Here is a 15585-nt window from a genome sequence, read left to right as displayed (position 1 = left end):
CCGGGCTGCTTGTCCTGACTAACCAAGAAGAGATAGCTAACGTGAGCTTTACTTTCGCATAAATTGTTCCTCAGGGGTTGTATATTTTGAACGTAGGCCCGCCGCCGTCTGAATCATTTTCTTCTTCCTAGTTTTTAGTTTCAATGCAACAGCGGTAAGGGTACCATACGGCGGCAAACCTGGAATTGGCGGCATGTCTAGAAATACAGGCGGTGACCTTGGCACTTAGGTCACGTAAAATTGTGATGTCACCATAACCTGATTATCGTCGTAGGTAGCAACCCGCTAATCGCAATGTGAGAATGTGAGCAAAGTGCCCACCGTGCAGGTGGCACTCAAATTAATGATTCGTTGCGAGAGGTTGCTCGCGAAGAGCAACCTGTATCGCACAACCACCATGTCTGGCTGTGTTTGAAACAGACACCTGCCGTGGCAGTAGTTCCTTGCTGACACGGTACACCACTGCGCCAGCAGTAATATGATCACTCACAGTAACCTTTAGAATTGTGGGGCCCTATGTCGCTGCATGGTCGTTGCAGTATGTCATATGCATCCGTATGCTTACCTCGCGGTTGTTCATGATAGCGATAAGCATACGCAGCCGATATAGCTTGAGCTGGCGTAATTTTGACAGCCGGCGCCTGCGTACAAGCCCTGTCACCTTTTCTACGGAAGCGCACCCGGGTAATTGAGCTGTTTATTGTACGCGAAAGGATTGAGACATGAGAACTGGCGTATTTTCCTACTGGACAGTCCAAATGTCATTAATGTGGACCGGGTTGTGGGCCCTCTTTGTAATTCGTCATGCGCGCATGTGTAGTAATCTGGGATCCATATGGACATTGATATGAGACCCGTCACTACGAAGAAGGCGAGAGCTATTTTTGCCACTTTAGCACAGAACTTGTAAATAATTGTTGGAATATTATCAAATTAGTCGTTAATGTTTTGGAGCAACAACAACCCTCACAGTCAGAACTGTTTCAAAATAATAAAAAAACTAAATTTTAAACATTATGTCATGAAAAAGGCTGTTGCTCACGCTGAACTATCGTTTCTGTGAAAAGGTTTCCAAGTTTCTAAGGCCCAGCAAAACATCGCTCTACACGCGGCTGATCGCTGTGGCAACATTGGGGCAAATAAACTGTCAGGGATGTCGATGTCTATATTCATAGATAATTCTGTAAGAGTTCGCATGCGTTTCAAGTAGTTGCAAAGACCATTTGCCAGATGATATTGTACGTGGTCCAAGGCGGGAACGACGCAAGAATGCCCCGGGCACAGCACACAGGCCGAGAGCACAGGGTACGCAAAGAGTACAGAGCACTGAGCACCCAAGCCCAGATCACGCGCACCTCCGAGGCACTTCGTTCACCTCGTCTTCGCAAGAATATTCGTTGCACAGCCCGCGGTGGCAAAAACGCCGTCTTGATGTAGATTAGGTCGTGGCAGGAGATGGCGAGAACTAGAGTTTGAGGCGAGAGACGTGGACAACGTCACGCTGAGGTGCACGAGTGGTGGTCGCCTGGAAGGCCGAGGCGATCTCGTAGATGACAGCGGTGACCTGAAAGAGCACACGGCATGAGCCAACATAAAGGAACAGAATTTTTTCGTTAAGCCCGACGCGTCGTTATGGCCACCAATGCAAGACTAGGTCTCCAGGGGAGAAAGTTACCATGCGGTGGCGGCGGTCGTAGTAGTCCTGCTGGGAGGCCTGCGATGCTTGTAGTCGAGATAGCGCCAGTTGGCGGCCGTAGTCGGCTCGGGCAACTGCGTCGTAATCCTTTTCAGAAGGCTGTGAAGTAGATGACGGGAGCAGCGTGTCCAAAGGTAATTTGGGCTCGCGGCCGTGCAAAACATAGAATGGTGAGCAACCGGCAGTGTCATGACGGGAAGAGTTGTAGGCGAAAATCACGTATAGAAGCGCGATATCCCAGTCCCGATGGTCCGGGGAAACGTACATTGCGAGCATATACCTGAGGGTGCGGTTGAGTTGTTCTGCGAGGCCGTTGGCTTGGGGATGATAGGCGGCGGTCAGCTTATGTTTAGTTGAGCAGGAACGAAGAATGTCTTCGGCAACATCAGACAGAAAGCAACGGCCGCGGTCGGTGAGAAGTGTGCGGGGTGCACCACGACGGAGGATGAGGTTGTGCAGGAGAAGTTCGCCAACATCAGTAACAGAACTGGTGGGGAGGGCCCGCGTGATTGCGTAGTGAGTGGCATGGTCTGTAGCAACGGCAACCCATTTATTTCTGGAGGTGGACTCAGTAAACGGGCCCAAAGGATCCAAGCCAACACAATAGAAAGGTTCAGAAGGCCTATAAACAGGTTGGAGCATACCCGCTGAGAGAGTGGCAGGACGTTTCCGGTGCTGGCACTGGTCGCGGGCACGAATATAGGGGTGTACGGACTGGTAGATGCGGGGCGAAAAGAAACGACGACGCACGCGGGCGTAAGTACGCGAGACATCGAGATGTCCAGTCGTGGGGAGGTCATGGAGCTCGTGGAGGACATCGGTGCGCATGCGCTTCGGCACAACAAGCAAGAGGTCGGGGCCGGCGTGATTGAGTCTCCAGCGGTATAGAGTGTCATGATGCAGCACAAACCGGCGCAGAGCAGGGTCAGATGGGAAGGAGTTGAGGTGGTCAATAATAGAGCGGAGCTCGTTATCCCGTCGCTGCACATCGCCAACGTGAGCAATAGCCGAGTGCAAGAACAGGTCGGCGGTGCAGTCACTACCAGGATGGTCTGAAGAGTCAACGGGATACCGGGAGAGGCAAACAACATTGGTGTGTAGCCGACCGAACTTATAGACCACCGTGTAGTCATAGTCGTGTAGTGTAAAGCTCAGTGACCTATCTGGCCTGTAGGACCTTTCAGTGAGGAGGGCAGGCATACAGCATGGTGTTCGGTGACAACCGTAAAACGGCGCCCGTATAAATACGGGCGAAATTTTCCAACGGTCCACAGGAGGGCCAAGCACTTGCGTTCTGTGATGAAGTAACTCCGCTCCGATGAATAGAGGAGGCGGCTGGCGCAGGCGACGACACGGTCAGACCGCTGGCGTCAGTGCGGACTCCAGTGGAAGCGGCCACTTCGAAGTGTGCCAAGAGGAGCGAGGTGGGGAGCGTCGAGATTAGAGCGAAAAGGAGTTTTCTTTTAGGGGTTCCCAGGTGAAAGTCATATCATTTTTTAGCAGATCACTGAGGGGGCGGGCGATGTCAGCACAGCCAGGCACGAATCGGCGTAAGTTGGAGCACAGCCCCAAGAACCTTCGTACGTCATTGCTGGAACGCGGCTCAGGGAAGTCTTTCAAGGCTCGGATCTTAGCTGGATCAGGGTGAACGCCCGTGGCATCGACGACATGGCCAAAGATTGCGGTTTGACGACGCGCGAAACGGCATTTGGAGGAGGTGAGCTACAGGCCGGCATGACGGAAAGGAACCTTGGAAAGGTAATCGAGGTGAGAGGAAAAGGTGAGGGAGAAGACAATGACATCGTCCAGATAGCAGAGGCACGTGGACCATTTGAATCCGTGCCGAAGGGCGTCCATCTTACGGCTGAAGGTGGCCGGCGCGTTGCGTAAGCCAATAGGCATAACTCTGGGCTGATACAGCGCATCAGGTGTCACAAACGCGGTCTTCGCATGGACCCGGTCATCCACTGCTACCTGGAAATAGCCGGAGCGAAGGTCTATGGAGAAGAATTCAGCACCGTAGAGGCATTCAAGGACGTCGACGATGCACGGGAGGGGGTACACGTCCTTTTTGGTTATCTTGTTCAGGTGACGATAGTCAGCACAAAAACGACAAGAGCCATTTTTTTCTTCGCAAGGACGACTGGCGAGGCACAGGAGCTGCAGGAGGGTTCGATAATGTTCTTATCAAGCATCTTCACAACCTTGGCGTTAATGACCTGGCGCTCAGTATGTGAGACTTGGCATTGTTTATAACAGATTAGAGAGGCATCCCCCGTGTCGATGCGGTACTTCTCAGAGTGAGCTTGGCCCAGCGGGATGTTATTCAGACCAAAATTTTCGAAAAATATTCGAGAAGGGCTCGAAGTAGTGTAGTTGGGGCGGGACACAGGTTGGAGATCGTCACGGTCGTGAAGGCGTCTGTAAAAGCAATGTAGGCTGGGAATGGCTTGCGTGAGTTTGAGAAGGGGCGGTGTTGAATGTAGCGACTTGGCACAGTGCGAGGGGGGGGGGGGGGATGTCGTAGCAAAGCAAATACCGGATGGAAGAACTTGATGAGAGAAACCGAAGGTGATGAACGGTAGAGGCAGTGCGTTCGCTTTGACGAGACGATGGTATTGGGCAGAACAACTGTGCGGGTCAGCAGGAGATCGGTACTAGGCGCAACGAGATGGTCACCATCGGGAACGGAGAGAGAAGGTGTCAGTGCAACGAAGGAGGCGGCTCGAGACGGCAGGCGAGCATAGTCTGCATTGAACAGGCGGAGAGAGGGGTCGACGTGCCCGGAATAGAGTTGTGGGAGCTCGAGTTGTAGGACACCCTGCGAGGAGTGAATCAGAGCTGAATGGTCAGAGAGAAAGCCCATTCCGAGAATTAGGTCGTAGGCGCAGGCGGACAAAACGGTGAACTGAAGCGGGGTACTGTGGCCGACAACAGTGATGCGAGCAGTACATAGTCCGTCCACAGCAGGTGTGCCTCCATCCGCCACGCGCACTCGGGACGTTGAGGCGTGAGCACTTTTGCGGAAGCGACAGCGAATGGCAGAACTCATCACATATACGTTCGCGCTGGTGTCAATGAGGGCGTGCACAGGAAACCCATCGACTGTGACGTCCAGTAAATTCGTCGGGTGATCAGTAGAGGCTTTCTGGTCGGGGTCATTCATGCAGCGTCCCCTCCGGGAGCTTCAGCAGCTAGTTTTTAGAGTGTAGCGGACGTAGCAGACAGTGGCCGAAAGATGAACGACTGCGGTGAGCGTGAGCGACGGTTTTTTGGCAACAAGAGAGCGGGAATTGCGTAAGGAGGGTTCAGACTGGTCGGGCTGGGGGCGGGGCGGGACGCGGCGCTGAGGGTCAGGACGGTAGTTGCAGAAGCCACCGTGGAGAGGTGACGACCAAAAGCGGCGGCAATATCGAGGGATGTGTCCAACGCGGGAGCAGAGAAAGCAGATGGCTTGTCGCCAGCCGTGCGCCATTCCGCCGGATTGCGGTAACAGGAAGTGGAGTAGTAGGTGGGGCGTAAAGCAGCGGAAGGAGGCTGGGGGACTGCTGGGCGGCCAATGGAGCACACCTAGGGAGAAAGATCCAGGTTTGCCACTTCTTGCTTGACGACAGCCTGAATGAGCGACATGACGGGCAGCTTCATATCAGGGACGTATGGTGTGGTTATGACAGGTGCGAGGGCCTCCAGTTCACGTCGGACGATCCGGGTGACGGAATCGATGATGATAGGGGCGGGCTAGTGCGCGCGGGAGGATGGAAATGGCTGGTCCTCACAGGAAGATGCCGCGGCTGCGTTAGGAAGGCAGGAAAACGGCTGTGGAGTTTGGCAGCCTTTCACTTGCTCAAATCTATGGCACTCATTACTGATGGAGTCAATAGTGGAACAGTCTTTAGAAACAAGCAAGTTTAAAGCATCGTCTACAATGCCTTTGAGCACGTGGCCCACCTTGTCTGTCTCACTCATGGCAGCGTCGAACTTGTGGCAAAGAATCAAGATGCGCAGGATGTACGCCACGTAGCTTTCTGTCAAAGATGGGGCTCCAGACGCAAGCTCTTTCTTGACGGCGAGCTGGCGGTCATCAGGCCTACCGAATAGCGTCCTCAACTTCTACTTAAAGGTTCCCCAGCATGTTACGTCTCCTTGTGGGTCTCGTGCCACACTCGCGCCGTGTCATTGAGGTAAAATATGATATTGGCGAGCATTAACGTAGGGACCCACCTGTTATAGGTTCTCACGCGTTCGTAGAGGCTAAGCCAGTCTTCCACAACCGTTCTATTAGTGCCAATAAAGGTTTCAGGGTCGCTAGGAGGAGCCATGACCAAAATAGGAGGAGTAGTGGTGCTCCTTGACACGCCGGGTTGAGCCATGATAGTAGACCCGGCTTGACGACCACTACGAAGCTGCGTGGTGTGCTCAAGGTAAACTCCGCATCTCCACTAAAGATGTTACGTGGTCCAAGGCGAGAACGACAAAATTACACCCCGGCCACAGCACACAGGCCAAGAGCACAGGGCCCGTACAGAGTACAGAGCACAGAGCACCCAAGCCCAGTACACGCACTCCTCCGAGACACTTCCCCTCGTCTTCCCAAGAATGTCTGTTGCAATATCTTTTGTCTATTTGGATAATAAATTTTTTCCTGATGGGTTTAATAGAAAAAATTGTCTTGTTTCCTATTGAGAACTTTTAATACGAATGCAATATTTCACGTGGTCAAACCGGCTCATCGGTTTGTGTGATGCTTCAGCTTGAGGGTTACATTGGTGAAACCATAGTAAATAAACTAAATTTTGTCGTGACCAGAATTCGACCTCCCTCGGCGGCGCAAACAGATCAGCTTTGCTGGGCACTGCAAGAGACCACTAGGCTATCGCCATAGCCGGCGAAGTCTCGTATGAAACTGCAATACTATTTTGCTGTTTGCATTGCGCACCGCCATCTCCATCAACCAATACCACGGTCAATGTAATGGTGGCGCTATGGGCAATGTGAGTGTTGTGACAGATAGATGTGCGCTTAATGCGTTGGCGTGAACTGACGTTGAAGAAGAAACATGGTACTAGAGAAATACGTGTTGGCGCTGACAAACTTGCTGCAGAAACGCGATACTGGAACACAGGCTGTCGGCGTACATTGAGTAAATAGGCATTCAAGAAAAAAGTGTTGAAGACGGGATTAACTGGCTGCGTAGCTCAGTGGACACCTTGATCACGCTTTCAGGCACGTGGCAACGGTGCCCATCTGCAAAAAATGATTTCGCGCAATATTTTTCGCTTAGCAATTCCAAACAGCCAGCCAATATTTTTATTTATTATCATTTTTACTTTTTCGTCTTACGAGTTGACTCTCTTTTGTTTTGCCGAACTTATTCGGAGCGCAAGAACTAGCTATGCTTTGTGGTGAGAACCAAAACTGACTCCCCGGAGGCTGGAGCCTTCATGCCCTCTAGCGCACAGATTTGGTCTCTTGCTCAACCGCCGGAACATCTCGTCTGTGTCCGGCTCTTCATCAATGTCCCGAGCCAGGATTCACAGAAAAAAAAAAGATCAAGTTTTTTTTCAGCCAACTTTGTTCAATGGCACAGTTAAAAATAAAAGAAGCTGCTGACTTCAACATAGAGATAATTACAACACTCCTCTGTCGTTGTACTACAGTCATAGCTTGCTAAGTATTTTCGAAGCTGGACCACAGCGGATCGAAAACGGCGTATGCTGAGTGGCAAAACTTTCATCTATGCTAAGTGTTCTCGCTATGCCGGATTGAGATAGAAAATCAAAATATACTGGTGAAATGAGTCTGCTAGCCATCACATTGGAAAGTACGTCGGAAACCAGTTTTTTTTTTACTTTCGCAAACTATTCTCAACTCTAATAAGAGTATCAAGAAAACCTCCTCCACCCGCATTTCAATTTCTGATATATGCTATAGAGCGTCTGTGTTTGTCGATTGCCTGTTCGTGCGTGAATGAAGAGAGGGTTCTAACACGAACAAGTATTCGCGAAGCAGGTTGCCTTGATATTTCGCTGATCATATCATCATCAGCCCGACTACACCCACTGCAGCGCAAAGACCTCTCCCATGTCTCTCCAATTAACCCTGTCCTTTGCCAGCTGCGCGCACTCTATGCGTGCGAGCCTCTTGACCTCATCCGCCCACCTAACCTTCTTCCGCCAGCTGCTACGGTTGCTCTTTCTTGGAATACGCCCCGTTACCGTTAAAGACCAGCAGTTATCTTGCCTCCGGATTACGTGCTCTGCCCAAGCCTATTTCTTCCTCTCGATTTCTACTAGGATGTCATTAACACGCGTTTGTTCTCTCACCTACTCTGCCCGCTTCCGGTCTCTTAACGTTTCTTTCCATAGTTTTTCTTTCCATAGTTCACTGCGTTGTACTTAACTTAAGCTGAACCCTTTTCGTTAGCCTCCACGTTTCTGCCCCTCACGTGAGTGCCGGTGACATAGAGCCGTTGTAGACTTTTGAGGGATATTGGTAACCTGCTGTTCATGATCTGAGGGAACCTGCCATATAGGTGCTCCACCTCATTCTTATCCGTCTAGTTATTTCCCTCTCGTGATCCTGATCACCTGTCACGACCAGCAATAAGTATTCCTTTGCCACTTGCACCACCTCGCTGGCAATTGTGAACTACTGTTCCCTTGCTAGAGCGTTGAGCATTATTTTGGTTTTCCACGTGTTAATCTTTAGACCCGCTGTTATGCTGTGTCTGTCTAAGTCATTGGTCATGATTTGCACTTCATCTCCTGAGCGACTCAACAAGACAACAGCATCAGCGAATCGAAGATTCTTTAGGTATTTTCCATTAACTCTTATCTCCAACTCTTACCAATTCAGGCGTCGGACTGCCTCCTGTACACAAGCGGTGAATAGCATTGGTGAGATCGTCTCTCCCTGCCTGACGCCCTTAATGTAATTTTATTGATGATTTTATAGAGGAATATGGTAGCTGTGCAGTTCCTTTATATATCTCCCTGTATTTTTCCACTTCCAGTATCTCAAGTATTTACGCTGATAAGCTTAAAAATAGTGAAGAAAACTTAATGAAAAACGTAACTCCGAAGTACTGGTGGTACCATGTAAGAGACACCCCTGCCCGTATGCCATAAACTCTCTGAGGGCTCATCCCAGGTTATAAGCTTCTCCTATCGCGAGCACACCGATCATTTGTCTACACACATTATTAAATAACTGCGCACCGCTTAGTGCCGCTGTTGTTATAAAAAGTCATCATAGTGGTACAATCATCATTCTAGTTTTCCTGTCGCACAAGATTCTCAGAATTGCTTTTAACTATAAAACTTGTGAATTGCTTTTTTTATTTTTAGCTTTCAGTGTTCGAACAGCCGACCTCCGAATTGGTTGGCTCACCTCAAAATCTGAGTTTGAGGTGAGGTTGAGTGTGGTCTCCATTTGCCTCAAAAAAAAGTATGTTGAGGGCTCTCAGGAGATCTCAACCTCAACTGTTGAGGTTGACGTTGAGTGGGGTCGGCAAATATTTTGATGTTGAGGTGAGGTCGAGATTTTTGAGGTGGAATGTCCACCTCTGCTCGCGAACTGCCCTGATGGGGTAGGTTCACTCAGAATACAAAGTAATGAATGATCAATTCGTCATATATGGGAATATAGGCTGAACCTACAAGCAACAGTGGAGGAATACTTGTTCTGGAGGGAGCGCTAATGGCCTGTATTGTAATCTCAAGGGTATAATATAGGTTTTTTGATGCTAAAAGAAGAATGTCCGTGTCTGCGAACTGACACTGAAAAACAGGCCGCTGGACACTGAGGCGACCCATTAACGCTATCGCTAGACATACTTGCGATGATTCCTTGATGTTTTTTTTTTTTTTACTGTCAGCAGCTGCTTCGGACACGGGAAGTAATTCTTGATAGCGAACTTGGGCAGATTTGGGTGGGTGGTCGGTGGGTGTGGTTTCTGAAGGTTGGAGATGGGGTGCAGATGTAGGTGGTGGGTGACGCTTCTGGAGTGTGCAAGTGAACTGGATTGCGAAGACAATGTGGATCGATGGTGGTGATGGGCGGATGCGCAGCCTCCTAGCTAAAGAATGTGGTGGGAAGGTAGCAGGTCGGGGGTGCTTCTGGTAGGTGGACGCTTTTCTGTTGTAAGCTACAGATATACAACTGCATTTTCTCACTGTGAAAGCGGCACTGCTCTCGTTGTAAAAAATGCTCGGGAGGATGAGGAAGAAAAGGCATTGTGAGGTGATGGCGAGGGAAAGAAGACGTGATGAGGGGAGAGTGAGGGAAGCAATATTGATTGTCTGAGGGCTAGGGTGTTGGCCGAACCGTATTCTGGGATAATGTTTTTTTTCTCTTTGCAACCCGTTATGAATTCCCGTTTCAAAGAGCTTCTTCTTAAGCGAAACGTCCGCGGCGAAGACGTGGTTTCTGCGGTCGTTCGGTATAGGAGGCTAACACGATGGGCAGGGAGCCGCACGCCTTCTCTGTCGCCGCATTGTACAACACCACTGACAATACAACGCCGAATAAAGCTCTCTCCTAAATATAAAAAACTATTTTTAAGAATTGTGTAAAATCTTACGTGAAACACCCTGTATAGTGCGCTAAGGGCGAACTGGCTGGTCCATGTAGGTGGCCCCGGTCCAAGGGAAACCATTGTACGGCAGTCAACATTTTCATTATCAGCCCTGAGTCTGTCAGATTTTCAGAATGTGGAGTCAAACAAGTAGTAATTGTAGCCAGTGGCTGTTGAGTTCCCAACTTCTAAGCATTTTTTCCCGGAACGAATTTCGACTACAGCTCAGTAATGTTTCAAAGACAGGCCGGAGCGCGAAATAAGCTTTTACGAAATTCTACTGTCAAATCATAGCTGTTGGGTATGTTGGTAGGGAATTTTTTCGTTCACACTGAGTAGTTCAATACAGTAGTATCTTCTTTCTATTTTCAATTTTCACTGGATTTTCTGTATTGGAAAGTGGTACAGCAAAGTCTGGTGGCATAGTCAACCACTGTTGTCTTACCCTGGAAATAAAGGAGCGGCTTAACCACTTTGGCCTCTATCTTCACTCGCTCTGCCTTGATTTGTACGATGTGTTAAAAAAGAGAAGGTTGTACTGCTCGCGAAACAAAAGGAGAATCTCTTGTTTTTGTTTCTCTTCATAGTCAGACGTGTGGCCATGTAATCGCGTGCCTGATTTCATGAACCAGATTTCTAGAATGCATGGTAGGGAATTGGCACTCAGCGTTCGGGTGATGCGTAGACGTACGAATAGAAAATCAAGGGCTGTTTAGCTTGGGGTTAACTACGCATTATCGTAGGTTGGGACCATTAGCCCTAGTTTTGCATTGTTTACCTTGACTTTCTGTACATTCGCTTGACCTGAACTGGATTACTTTGCTTGATATATCATTTGATGTAAGTTTGCGTGAAATTACGTAACTTTAGACTTGTACTGAAGTAGAATTGGTCATTCTCTACATTCACAAATTCATGGGATACCTGATTCCGCTCCAGGCGCAGATGATCAGCGGTTAAGCTACGCGCCACTGCTCTGCGATGGCAGTTGCTGACATCGGATGCTTGTGAGAACCATGTTGTTCCTGAGAAATTTCTCGCGACTAATCAATAATTGAACTGCCGTGGAGGGCAGTCTCCTCGCAATCCGGTGGGCAGCTTGTGATGACGTCAAAAAGCCACGTGATCAAGGTGACCCACCTGCTCGAAGCAGACTTCCGAGAGATAACCGCTTTTCGGTGGAGTGGAAGCGCTAGGGCCTTAAATGGCAACCACAGGAATTGTTCAGTCCAGACTATGGGACTTAGGGATTACCATTATCAGCCCAAATTATGCTTTTTAGTGACCCATTTGATTTTCAAACGGCTTGAGAAGGAGGAGTAAACATTTATTGCGGTACTGTAGTAGATTCAGAATGGGAGGTGGATATGGTAGCTGCGCTCGGTAGCAGTCCCTATTCTGGGACGCCATTGGCCGTCGCTGCTGCCCGTGCTCTCTGGGCCAGGGCCCTCTGGGCATCCAGGTCCGAGCGCAACAGGGCCGCGTTCCAGCCCTCCTTAGCTGGCTGGCTTATAACAGCTATATGTGTGTTGTACTGGCCGGCCCACACAATTTGCACCTGAACGTGAATGTAGGCCCCATGTGTTTTAGTATGGCTGGATTTAAGAAAGGCCCAGCTTGGAGCCGTCTAAGGGGGCCCTCCTCGGTTCTGTCGAAACCCTTAGCGGGTCCCGGAATACCCTCCTCCAGAGGCGTAGATGATTTGTAATATCCGTGTTAAAGATCAGCGGGATTGTTATGATTGCCGCCGCAGAACCGGTGGATTGAGTGGAACCTGGGGGAAGGAACGGTCGGGCAGCCGCGTCAGCGGCCTTGTTTCTTGGTGATCGGCACCCATGCTATCTGTTTTTTACTAATCGCCTAATCCGAATTGCTCTCAAATTCTAATAGTATTCTGCAGGCGAGTGACGCTATCCTACCCCGCCCGTAATTTCGGCAGGCCTGCTGCGAGTCCGCATTATGTACGCTGCGTCGGAGTGGGTGTTTGCCAATGTCATTCTTCATGCCATGAATAATGTTTTATTTTAAGCGACAGCATAAAAGCCTCACTGCGGTGGAAAGCCGGCATCGCACTGGGGCAGACACTAAACAAATAAAAACTTCTTAGCTGGGGAAGCGGCATCGTAACACGCGGCGCCGCTAAAAAAATTAGTTCAGCTGGCCGCTGCTTCAGACCACTACGCCATCGCCACAGCTTTTTTTAAGCATGGTATTTATGACATTGCAAATATATTCTATTTACATTGACCAACTTATTTACAAACTCTTTCAGGAAATGCCACGAAACACATCTCAAAAACACAAAGCAAGAGAGCACTAGACGCAAGGTAAAGCTAAGCACATCATCAAGAGGGAGTGGCACTCCGGCTAAAAGTCGGTCAGTTCACAGACTACCCTCAGTTGAACAATCGGTTGGTGGAAATCTTTGTATCCTTCCTGTAAGAACTGCCAATTAAGCTCTCCAGCTGTGCTTGCAATGTCGTGGTCTTCGTCACGTACCAGCGTTCACGCGTGTTAAACTTCCAATCTCTCCCACTCTAGTTTGAAAGCGTGGTCTTCATCCCGTTTCATTCGTGCGCATGGAAACGTCGTTAGACAAGCATGTAACAAACCGCTCAAAATAGCAGGAGATTAAAACCATTCAAATTCAAAACCCATTTCTTTTGCAATGTGATTGTTTAATGGTAATTAAGCGACCTAAAACCCTTCCTTCTCCTGAGTCTGTTCTTTGCTTAGCACTTGTTTTATTGTACGTGGTAAACGCCACTGCATTACTTTCTAAATACGCCTGGTGTACATTAGTTTTTCTATACGGACACAACAACGCGCTGACTCATTTTTGCAGTGAATATAGATAACAATGAAATATCATAAGTGCAGGGCGCAGATATGCTTGCACTGCGTGACAGAAGTAAAGGCAGATTGTTTGTCTGGGGCTCAACTCGTAACTGTTTCAGTTTTGTCTCATGTATTAGCTCAAGCAACACACTCACACACGTGCATGCACGAGCACAACAATATAGGCATCTAGCCCCTCGTCTAATAGTGCCTTGAGGACTTGTCTTCTGTGTTCATTACTAAGTAACATCGGCAGAAGTTGCCGACTACAAAAACTAATTTGAGTGCTAAAACGATTGTTTGTGATGGTGGGGAAGGGCCGACGATGTGAGGGCCAGGGAGGGCCAGCAAATTTTTCGGAAGGAGGGCGAGAGTGACAGAGGGTCATGGATTTAAAAGAAGTAAGTGTGATAAAAGCAAAGTAGAAATAAAAGCATTTGCCCACCTATGGTTATGATACTTACGGCAAATCATAGCTCTCGGGATGAACAGCTACCCAAATTGTAAAGTTATGGAATGCGTCGAAGCTCTTAGGAAAGAGCAGGTCGTGGTTTCGTGAATATCTCTGTAAAAAAGGAAAGCAGGGTATGTATCTTAGGAGGCGCAAAACTAGCTCGACTTTCCTGTGTTCCTCGGCACTGGAAAATGGCTAATATCGTCCTGGTATTTGAACCTTGATGCAAAGCAAATGATCACCAACTGCAGTAAAATGTATAATCAGCATGCTGCAAAATATCAGGGCACAACATTGATAAACACCTTGTACAGTATTTCATATTACCATCATTTGAAGCCATTAGCATGGTTTCCGAGCTAGAGACTCCACCGTCTTCCAGCTCCTCCAATCCACTCATTGCATCACATCAGCACTTGACATCAGGAGGAAGATTCACGCCATTTTCAAGGATTACCCGAAAGCATTTTATGCAGTGTCTCACAGTAAACGTCTATTAAAAAATTGCTGCGGTTTAACTGCTGCTGAATCTGGTTAGAGAGCGAAAACTGTGGTGTATCGAGCAAGTAGACGTGGCTTGGCGTCTGTAACGTTGAGTGCGTTCCACGCACTGGATAGGCAGCGCGCCCAACCTGCCCCCCTGGCACGGGGCAGTTGAATTTATGGTTGATCGCGAGAGGTTCGTCACCCAATGAACCCTGCGGCCTATTCCACCGCCCTTGTGGGCGAATCGAACGGTAAAAGGTCAGGTGGTGCGACACCATGGTGGACCACATATGGCAAGGCCCATAGCCGCACTTGACCTCTGACTCAGTTGAACGTCAATGGTCAACCCACGGGCGAATCAGCTTTACCTAGCGTAGCGAAGCTTTCGCTTCAAACCTGGAGGCTTTTCTCGATTGAGTAAAGTGCATAAGAGACTACATACACCTGAGGTCCCAGTTTGTTACATCTTAAAAAAGCGTCTGTCACAGTAGACGTTATATTGCTTCAGGGCCGCGCTTAGTAATCATTCACACCCCTTTCATTTCTCAATGACAGTAATGACGTCATCAAAGCAACAGATGACGCAGCTTTGTGACAGTGCTCATACGCTGACTATTGCGTGCTGCACTCGGCCTTCAAAAATTCAGGCAGCCAGCAGGCTTCCAAAGGTGCATTTTATTCATTCTGCGATTGTAGGGCAAAGTGGCTAACGGCTATCAATATGAACGAAAACTTAAACGTGATTTTAGTAACATAAGAAGGGCTTTTGTGTTGCTATATTAATCAGCACAAGCTAACACACGAAGGCGCAAATACTTTCATGTCACGTTCCCCCACGTCTAACTTGTAGTTTCACACCAAAGTTGGCACCATATGTCTAAAGCACTAAAAGAATTCTGTACTTGAAACGTACACTAAAAAAGGCCGCCACCGCCTGGAAGGCGTTGAAGTAACGAGCGTTAGCTATTTGGTTTACTTGATGAAGAAAGCGAAGAATGACGCGTTGCTCGTCTCGTGAAACGGAATGTAATAAATACCCTTTGAAACGGGGTCGATTACCGCATTGCTCGGCCTCCATTAAATAATAGGTAAACATTGTATACTTGCAGTTACTAACTGAAGCGTTACCATATCGCAACGCAAGACGAATTAGAGGCCCATTTTGCCCCCCCCCCCCCCCCCCCCCAAACGAAGCAAATTCCGTTTGGGACGTATCTTGACGACGTGCAACTCGACAATGGCGGCGTGAGTGCACGCGTTGCCGAGCATGGTGGCAATCCACCACATTTCAAAAGTTATTACATTCCGTTTCTCGACACTAGCGGCGCTTTCATCTTCGCTTTCTTCATCAAGTAAACCAAACAGCTAACGCTTGTTACTTCGTCTTCCAGACAGTGGCGGCCTTTTTTTAGTGAGCGGGTGGGGGGGGGGGGAATAAATGCGGGGAACAACCAATTTTAATGGGCGCCATCTTAGTTTCGGGAAACAGAAACTAAGCCGCCATTTTGTCCCCTGACGTCACACACACATATTTCC

At 48.8% G+C, this 15585-nt stretch overlaps 1 protein-coding gene across 1 annotated transcript in view; it reads right to left on the bottom strand.

Annotated features, from left to right (window-relative positions):
* LOC144129565 (uncharacterized) overlaps window positions 1-15585 on the bottom strand; it is a 649728-nt gene that overhangs the window by 610928 nt on the left and 23215 nt on the right. Inside the window, exon 2 of the mRNA XM_077663707.1 lies at window positions 13574-13674. Within this exon, the coding sequence (XP_077519833.1) occupies window positions 13574-13674 (101 nt within the window). The remainder of the gene's footprint in view (window positions 1-13573; window positions 13675-15585) is intronic.

The sequence above is a fragment of the Amblyomma americanum genome, chromosome 4 (assembly GCF_052857255.1).
Source record: "Amblyomma americanum isolate KBUSLIRL-KWMA chromosome 4, ASM5285725v1, whole genome shotgun sequence".
NCBI classification, from domain to species: domain Eukaryota; kingdom Metazoa; phylum Arthropoda; class Arachnida; order Ixodida; family Ixodidae; genus Amblyomma; species Amblyomma americanum.
The sequence above is the reverse complement of the archived record's forward strand: the minus strand, read 5'-3'. Positions and strand labels throughout refer to the sequence as shown.